The sequence below is a fragment of the Neolamprologus brichardi genome, chromosome 2 (assembly GCF_056152115.1).
Source record: "Neolamprologus brichardi isolate AB-2024 chromosome 2, ASM5615211v1, whole genome shotgun sequence".
Lineage (NCBI taxonomy): Eukaryota > Metazoa > Chordata > Actinopteri > Cichliformes > Cichlidae > Neolamprologus > Neolamprologus brichardi.
The window spans coordinates 11,671,228-11,681,158 of NC_142105.1; the positions used below are offsets into that span (position 1 = coordinate 11,671,228).

The 9,931-nt window shown below is 43.4% G+C and overlaps 1 protein-coding gene across 2 annotated transcripts in view; it reads left to right on the forward strand.

Moving 5' to 3' along the window:
- Positions 1–6,379, forward strand: part of glra1 (glycine receptor, alpha 1) — a 130,356-nt gene extending 123,977 nt beyond the window's left edge. The window contains exon 9 of one of the 2 annotated variants that reach the window (XM_087847243.1): positions 1,683–6,379. In XM_087847243.1, the coding sequence (XP_087703369.1) occupies positions 1,683–1,991 (309 nt within the window). In that variant the 3' untranslated portion in view covers positions 1,992–6,379. The remainder of the gene's footprint in view (positions 1–1,682) is intronic. The other variant, XM_087847246.1, reaches the window with a different exon arrangement.
- The last annotated feature ends 3,552 nt before the right edge of the window (positions 6,380–9,931 follow it).

Genomic DNA, 9,931 nt, shown 5'->3' on the forward strand with positions numbered 1-9,931 from the left:
TATTTAAACCTATTTTCTGCACATTCCAGCACATAAAATATATATATATATTTTGTGTTTACATTCAGTCTTTCAAATAGATGCAAGTAAAACAGCAGAAAATAAATAAAGCCAAACACTAAGTAAGTAAGTAAACTTTATTTATATAGCACCTTTCACAGACATATGTCACAAAGTGCTTTACAAGGTAAAAACATAATACAGTCATAAAATACACCATGAAAACCAATCTAATTAAAAGCTTTTTGAAATAAAAATGTCTTTAGCTGCTTTTTGAAGGTCTCCACTGAGTCCAAACCCCGTAGAAATAGGGGAAGTGCATTCCACAATCTGGGTGCAACAGCTTGGAAAGATCGGTCCCCTCGGGTTTTAAAACGAGTGTGGGGGACCACTAAAAGGTTTTGGTTTGCTGACCTCAGGTTACGAGTGAAGGTGTGTGTATGAATCAGATCAGCAATGTAGGGGGGTGCCTGTCTCTGTAATGCTCTAAAAGTTAAAACTAGAATTTTAAAATGGAACCTGAATCTGATTGGTAGCCAGTGCAGCGACTTTAACACAGGGGTCATATGAGCACCCTTGTTCGAGCGGGTCAGTAGCCTCGCTGCAGAGTTTTGAACAACCTGTAGGTGGGCTAGCCCTTTCATGTTTAGACAAGTAAACAGGCTGTTACAGTAGTCAAGTCTTGTAGAGCTAAAAGCATGTATTATCATCTCGAGTTCACTTGTTGATACGATGGATCTAAGTTTAGAAGACTAGCGGTCCTGTTGCTCTATTTTCACCTGTAAAGCAGTAGTAGGGTAGGCGGAGGTTTGCCCTGGTGCAGGTGTGCCGCAGCGGTCAGTGGAAGAATCCGCGAGTTTCTCTGTGAATTTCCCATTACGTCGTTGCACACTCGGTGCTTGCTTGGAAGTTTAGGGGGGTTTTTTCGCTGTAAAAAGAAGATTTCTTCTCACGCACAACGGACACTAATGTTTTTGTCACTTTTTATGGAATCAAATTAAAAGTAAGGTCAGTACTTCCACACTTTAAACGCTGCACGCTCATACTCTCGATATATTATCCATTGTTGATCTGCACACAGCTGTTGTCACGAACGTCGCACTCGCTTACGTCACTGTCATGAGACATTCTCGCAAAAGAATCACGGTTTTAGTAACGCAGAAACGCAGCGTTCCTACAGGAAAGTAACAGTAATCTAATTACCGTTTTTGCAATAGTAATCCCTTACTTTACTCGTTACTTGAAAAAAGTAATCGAATTACAGTAACGCGTTACTGCCCATCTCTGTCCAAGGGTGTGCAAGAAGATTAGCACGAAGGGAACATTCAGGGGTCAAACCAGGGGTAGTTTTTGCTTTTTTAACAGGATGGAATTGCACAGAGATGAATCAAATATTGTATATTCTCTCTCTCTCTCTCTCTCTCTCTATATATATATATATATATATATATTCTTTTTTTCCTCTTTATTTTAATTAAGACAGCCAGCTGAGAATGAGACGCTAATTCCACCTTAAATTTCTGGTTTATTCAGACACACGGTCATGTGATAAAGTACTTCACTTCCTCGCTTTTCATTTTCACGCCACGTCATCAGTTATTTGTTTTGCATGTCTGTACATCTCTGAAATTCACTCACACACACACCTCTCAACAGTAACGTCTTTCTCTGGTTCCTAACAGCCTGAGTCTTGGCCTGTGTTGCAGGAGGATGAGACGGGCGAGGGCCGCTTCAGTTTCCCCGGTTACGGCATGGGCCCCGCTTGCCTGCAGGCTAAGGACGGCATGGCCATCAAAGGCAACAACAACAATGCCCCGACCTCGGCCGCACCCGAAAAGAGCATCGAGGAGATGAAGAAGCTGTTCATCAGTCGGGCCAAGCGCATCGACACGGTGTCCCGTGTGGCCTTCCCGCTCGTCTTCCTCATTTTTAACATTTTCTACTGGATCATTTACAAGATCATCCGCAGCGAGGACATCCACAAGCAGTAGTGGAGAGCTGAGGAGGAGGACAAGGAGGAGAACGGTGCGGAGAGGAGAAGACAGAGAAAAGGAAACAGAGCGCTGACTTCGGTACAAGATCTTTTGCCCCTTTCTCCACCGAGCGTTCTCTCCTCTTCCTCTTCCTTCGCCTTCATTTGGTCGAGGAAAGTCACTTTCTTTGTGGCGGTCGCTCACCATGGCACCACCTGACGCCTACAGACACGATTTCAAATATTTATTATTGCTTTATTTTTCCTTTAATCTCCTCTCCTACCCCGAAACCTGCCCCGTTCCTGTCTCCTTCCAGCTCCTGAATAATCTGGACCGGTGCAATAGCAATGCAGTAAAATGCATGATATATGAATGTGGCAATATATTCAAGAAACGAAAAGTTCAACTTTTGCAGGCATCCCAGCAAAAACTGTGTGGGAGCAGTCGGACTGAACAAGCGAGGCTTGTAAAAGAAATGTTGTGTTTGATTTTAGCTTTTTGTGTGACGACAGATATAATGCTATGTGACGGGTGGGTTGTGCAAGAGCAGTGTAATATACTCATATATATTATCATAACTGGGAAAAAATAGGATGTTTGTTTCCACAGGTGGGCATCTGGATTTAAAGGATTTTTCACCCAAAAAAAAGAAAAGAAAAGAAGGCGGGCCGATCAGTGCTTCCATTGAACAAAGCGATGCAAAGGTCGCGCTTTCTGTATATCGAGATTTGCTTCAAACGTGTACTGCAAGCACTCCTCAAAGCTCCCCCTTCCTCCCGCTGCCATCAAGCACCGTGAAACTGAACCGACCTGTCAATCACACGACTGGACGACATGGGACAAACTATCTCATTTATCCGTGCTCAGCGTGTTCCTCTGCCTGTCCTTCATTTCTGTTTTTTCGGTTGTTTCTTAATGAATTTCTGTGCCGACTCAACGCGTGGCTCCTGCGGCACTCTGACGCGCAGGAAGGAGGTGCGCTCTGATGTCAGCAGCTGATGTCGCCTCGCGGGCTCCTGGGTTTTTGAGATTTCGCTTTGTTTTGGTGAAAGTGGACAGAGAACTACTCGAGCGAGGACGTAGCAACACACAGATACGTTTACATCTCCAGTAGTGCTTCCTTGCTTTGACCCCGCCTTAACGTAACGCCGCCCATCCCGCTCCCCAGCCGAGAGGACATATGTTACCTTAATTAACTGTATTCCCGCCTCATTCGTATGCACCGACTGTAGCTGCAAACCTCATAAAGCTACGCCGCCATCCACATGCAGAGGCTGTGATGAGTGGATTCGTCATTTGAGGCTTCATAAGTGTGACTAATGATTTTATTTGTTTCTTTTTTTTTCTTGTACTTTGCACCAGGCTTCTCTATGCAACGATCAGTATATGCAAATATGATTTTTCCCACGTCTTAGCACCCTTATCCACATCCCGCTGCAGACAGTGAGAAAAGGTCTTTCATGCTTATTGGTCAGAATGGAGACAAAGGTGTTGCAAACTGCCCAGGCACTTCTGCCCAATGCACACGGATCAGTAGATGGAGAAAAATATATATAAATATATATGTGTGTATGTGTTAAACTAGAATTCTGAAGGAAGGAGGTGGAAGGAGGAGAGTGATGTGTGTGCAGTGAGAACTCTGACAGGCTGTGATGTGAAATGTTCTTTTTTTTGCAAACATTTAATCAATCTCACACTATCTTTTTCTGCTTCTTACTCAAAAACCTGCCTTTGCAGCCAAACCTCAAAGGAGCACGTCGACGATTCTTTGTGAGACACCGGGAGGCCTGGCTCAGCCGTACTGCCCAGTGCAGAACCATTTTATTAAATTCCAGCTTGTGCGCTGCTTAAATTAGCCCGATGTAGCTATTATATATTATAGTTTGTGTTTCGTGGTTCTGTCCCAATCCTCAGACATACTGTAAGAGTCTTAGAGAGAGCGGATGAACATTTCCGATTATTCCTCTGATAAGCTCTGATCAGTGAGCCACCAACTGAAAGTCAACCAGCCAGCTAGACCTTCCTCGCTCTGACAATAAAACATGGATTATTTGTTTTGGTCTAAATATCAGACACGGGGAGACTGGCACAAAGTGCATCTCCACTGTTAACTGAAACAAACATTTCGCTGTCCAACTCTGCATTGTGAGAAAAAATATGATTTAAGACGCTATAATTTCATATTCTTTTTATTCTCAGAGACAGAAATACCAAACAATATTTTCATTTGGATGATTTCTTCATTTCTCTCCTCCTGCTGTTTAATCCATGAATCCGCAGCAAAGGGATTCCTTAAAACTAATTTGGGTTTTGTGTCTTTTACAGAACATCTGATGTAGATTTTAATTTAATTAATTCACTTTGTCTCAAAGTACACTGCGAGCAATCCGAAGGGCTATGCTCCACCTCTCCCTCTGCTCACATGATCCCAGCCTGTTCTGACTTTAAAATGGAAGTGCCATAAAATCTGCTTCAGTCCAAACTATGCATCTCATTCACCGAATCATTCCCAGAAAAGGAAAACTGCTCAAAGCTGGAACCTCAGAGGTGCTTCGGTTACTTACAGAGGCCGTTTTATTTCCACATCCGTGGCTGTGTTTCCGTGAGCTCCGGTCGAATCCCCGCCTTCACCCTCTCACCCCCCTTATCGTTACACCTTCAGAGATGTGGGCACGGATTCAGATTCAGAGCAGATCAGACGGTTCAAGCAGGGAAAGTTAAAAGGTGGTGTTTTTTCTGAAAACCCACAAACATGCATGTTAAATGAAGACCTCACCCAGGTCCAAAGTCACACTTGTACTTCTCTGCTATTCATGTATGTGGGAGCAACGAAGCAAAACAAGCTCACTGGGCCTTTCAAAGGCTGCTGCGATGCTTCTCACACAGCATTCTTGGTTTGAACAAAGTTGTCCAGAAATCACCTTAAAACTAATTCCAGGTAATAAACTCTTTCAGTTACACAGGTCAGTCAAGCAGGCGCAGTACTTAAAAAGTAAACTGTTTAGTGCTGCTGAAAGGAATATTTTATATTTGTGTACAGGGACAAATCAACGGCATCTTAAATGGAAGTGTTTGACTTTTAGTCCACCTGGCTCAGTCGTGGTGAGGCACACAACAAACTTTAAAATATCTTTTATAATAGAGCTTGAGGTGCAGCTCTTCCCAGCAAATGAACTTATGGATCCGTGCATGCTCGCCAGGAAAATCATCTTGGCAGCTCCTCTGAGCGACACGTATGATGCAAACCGTCTCTGATGGCCTCTGTTTGCAGTGAAGCCTCCTCTGTGGTCACGGCCTGTACCCAGGTGGGAAACCTCAGCCGGCTCCGTCTGATTAGGACGGCTCCTTTTATCTTCTGTGCCAAAAACACAAGAACATCAGTCGCCTGTTTTACATACACATGTACATCTTCTCGTGCCATATGGGGGTTGAATATGCAACAAAAAAAGAGGACCTAGAAGCATATCGTGCATCCATTCAACCACCATTTCCCAGCATTTACGGCCCTCCCCTCAGGCGTGGGTCTCGTGCGTGTCATAGTTGTTGTAGAGCTTTTTGTCAGGCCTCATGCCGTCGTATTAATCATTGTTCTCTGTGGGTTTGGGGGGCAGGGGGGGGGGGGGTGGATACTGTGGGTTGGTTTTGCATTGCGATGTGATGCAAACTGACAGAAGGATGAGAGAGAGGGATGCATTTTTAGACGTTTATGGATTTTAAAGTAGCATGGTTTGATTTGCCGATGATTAACGATTCACGGGCTTTTGCAGGGTTTGTTTGATTATCTTGTATTTTATTGTATGTACTATACAACCCGATGACCCCGAGGCAGAAGGAGAAAAAAACAGAGACTCTCGAACTGCTGTGAACTAAAGGAAACATTATTATGACGATTCTTCTTATTATTATTTATTTATTTACTTTCTTTGCACAAGTTGGAATGGCCTTAATTTTGCTTTAGTTGCTTCTCTCGTGTATTGGCACAAAGTGCACCTGTTTCGTTTGCCAAACTTACGATTATGCTCATTATGGCGCTTATAATCTGAACGTGCACATCAGAGCAGAATGAAAAAAAAAGTTCAGCAAATCCTTTTTATTTTTCATTAATCTGAGAATCAATATTTTGCATGAATATAAATAAAATGGCAGATATTTTGGCTTGTATAAAAAAATGTGAAGCAATTTGAAGAGAAAAAAAAAGAATGTACCGTTTCTGCTGTATCTGTATATATCTAAATATTTACTGAAATATGTCATACTACTAATTCTATTAATGATTAAAGGTTTTCTGAACAAAAATCTCTTTACCTGTTTTTGAACATTGTCGAGGTTGTTGGAGTTGGATCTTCTGCTTTCTGTTACTCGACTCAAGGATCTGTGTAATTGTTCGAGAAAAAGTATTAAAAATTGCAAAGAAATCCCGGCTGCAGGTTGTTTTTATTTTAATAAAGGTCAGACTTCTTTGTTGTGTTTATCGTGCTTTCAGAATTTCTTTGTCCCACCTACTGCTCATGCAAAATTCCTGCAATTAGAGTGCTTCACGCTAAGCTGCAGACAAGGGAGCAGGTCAACCATGTGTCCTAAAAGTTGACGTTAGAAGTCGGAAAAATGCATGAGTGTGAGGATTTCCTACAAAACTGCAGCTTTTGTGAAGTCTTCCTCTTACCGTCAGTATTGGCGGTAAACCGGTGACGGGGTCGAGGGTGGAGCAGCAGCAGACGAGCTGCTGTAGCTCAGACAGCCAGTGACAGAACACACATAGCATCAGTGACCACCAGAGGAACACCTCGCACTAAGGTGCATTATGGGATGGTGGGCCGGGGTCCCTCTACGTGTCTGAAAAAGCAGTCACACCTTTCCATCAAAACCTCTGATCCTGTTGAATCCAGGAATATGGCATGTGGCTATGTCAGGTACATGATGTACTCCAGGTAATGATGTTAGCACCTGGAAAAAGGCAGAGGCCTCCAACGGGCTCAGGGAGGGGCTGCGGCCACCTGAGAGCACAGAGGAGAGAGAAAAGAGAGTCTAACTAAGGGAGGGTTCAGGGTCACCTGGTCCAGCCCTAACTATATGCTTTAGCAAAAAAGGAAAGTTTGAAGTCTAATCTTAAAAGTAGAGATAGTGTCTGTCTCCTCAATCCAAACTGGAAGCTGGTTCCACAGAAGAGGGGCCTGAAAACTGAAGGCTCTGCCTCCCATTCTACTTTTAAATACTCTAGGAACAACAAGTAACCTGTGAGATGTAAGTGCTCTAATGGGGTGATATGGTATTGTAAGGTCATTAAAATAAGATGGGGCCTGATTATTTAAGACCTTGTATGTGAGAAGCAGGATTTAAATTCAGGGAGCCGATGAAGAGAAGTCAGTATGGAAGAAATCTGCTCTTTTGAATGAGACTTCCAGGGCAGGTCCTTTAATTATTTTATTCCCATTAACCTGTCTGCATGGCTCTTACTGTAAAACACAGCATTTACTTAGCAAGAGGAAAGTTGACGTCATCATTTGGACCTTATCTCCTGCTGTACTTTTTCACTGGTGTTTGGAGAAGGACCAAGTTGGATATAATATAAAAGGTGGATATAATGTATTTAATATAAAAGTGGAGGCAGCCAATATGGTCTGGACTGCACAAGTGCACACATATCATCAGTGTAAAGTTACAGATTTGTATAGGAATCCACGCCTGGAAGCAATTTAAATGTCTGCAGCAGGACCACAGGAGCTCCACCTGAGCTTTGTTTTTAATCCCTACACGTTTCAGATTTGGGGGGGTTTGTTTTTTTCCCCATCAGGATCTGAGGATAGATCCAGAAAGCTCCAGAGAAAGCTTCTAAGTTAGGTGTACACTATGTTCCCCATTTTCAAACAAACTGGAGCTTTTTCAACAGGTGGTCACAGAAATAACATGACTGGTAAGTTAAACAGCAGCAGAGCCCGCACTTTCACCAGTTCACTTTCTTTCCAGACTGGACTTCAGGAGTGGATATTTACCTGACAGAAATCACCTGCATGCAAATCTTTAAAGCCACAGGGCCGTTGGGCTCGTTGCTCATCTGTTAGTCAGCCTGCAGCCTGCACTCAGGTGGGAACTGCACTTTCAGTTTGACCTGGTTCTGAAGTTTATTGCAGCCGTTCCCATGGGTCAGACACTGAGTTTGGTTTCTTTTGGTTCTTCCTCTCTGTATCCGACATCCCAGCCAGTAGGAAACATTCCCACAGTGATGGCAAACTGGACCTCAGACAGAAGCTCATGTGTTCAGTAATGAAGCTATGTGATCACTCATCTGCCTGATGCTCTGTTCTTTGCTCCAAACCAACTGCCCTTTTCACTTTAATCTCACTCCTCTGATGTCATTCTTATTCATGCAGTCCACCTCCTCCCCATCTCCACCTCCTCCAGGTCCCTAGAGAACCATCCAAGCCTCCAACAACTGTCTACACTGCTGAGGATGCGGCTCTGCGTTGATGGCTCATCAGAGTCTAATCACACAGCTTAACTGAATTCTGTATCTCAGTGAATCATGTTCAGGCCTTAAAAAGGAGAAACTGTTTAGAAAGTTTTAATGATCGTTATAATGTTTGTGATAAAATGTTTTAATCAAATGTTCAAGGAACATTTTAAGCATCTTTATATTTTAAAAAAAACTTCCTGTAAACTGTCTTCTTGATCTCCAGTGTGAGTGAAAGCAGGATGTTCCCCCGGCAGCATGCAGAGCTGAATAGACTTGAGGTCAGGCCGAGTATGAAGGACCCCGAGTGTGGCAGACCCACAGCCGAGCGTCTGAAGGTCAACTTTTCACACTGTTATAGAAACTGTGCCTGGGAGGGAGGGGCTTGTTCTCAGGATCCCTCAGTCACAGGGACAGATGAAGTCTATATACACTCCAGCTTCATGAAGTGTCAGGCGAGCTGGTTTCAACAGGAAATCGATGCTAATCATGTCGATGGGAGCACCTCTTATATGTCTCCAGACTCCACCCAGCACGGTGCTGAGAAATGATCCTCTGTGTGTGTGTCCAAAAATTGGACGTTTACTATACTTGTGGGGACTAACAGCCCTTATGGGGACCAAATGCCCAAGTTTGAAGGCATCTTTGAGGCTCAGGATGTGGCTTAGTGTCAGGGTTACAGTTATGGTTAGGTTTAGGCTCAGGGTTAGGATTAGGCATTCATTTTGTCAATTAATATGAAAGATATGAAAACACGACTGTGTGTGTGTGCGTGTGTGTGTGTGCAGTACGAGCTGTTAAATCACAGTGAGTGGATCTGCGTCAACACGACTGTTTTACTAACAGGACCATAAACTGGGCACAGACATGGTTGTATACTCAGAGTCTGTTTCTGTTAAAGCTGCTCATAGGGGGCTTCCTGATTTTTTGGGGTTTTCTCTGTATTAATTCAATTAAACTTTATTTATACAGCACCAAATCACAACAACAGTCGTCTCAAGGTGCTTTATATTGTAAGGTAGACCCTACAATAATACATACAGACAAAAACCCAACAATCATATGACCCCCTATGAGCAAGCACGACAGTGGGAAGGAAAACTCCCTTTTAACAGGAAGAAACCTCCAGCAGAACCAGGCTCAGGGAGGGGCGGGGCCATCTGCCGTGACCAGAATCACTGTGGGTTCTTTACCTTTAAATATAAAGCATCTTGAGGTTACTGTTGCTGTGAATTGATGCTAAATAAATGAAATAAATTGAATTAAACTGAAGTTTCATGCTCAGTTGGATTTAAGTCAACTGATTTCAGCCCCCTTGTTTTGGCTTGGAGAAACGCTCTTGTTTCTCTTGTCCCGCTGCAGATTTAAATTCAGGGAGCCAATGACAGTCCGCGCATGAATAAAGCCCACCTGAGGAATCCCAAACAGAGAGATAGCCTGAATGATGGGGACTGTGTATGAGAGTGACTGACTTTAAAGTGAGGACTGTGTGTTTTAATGGTGTCTGCTA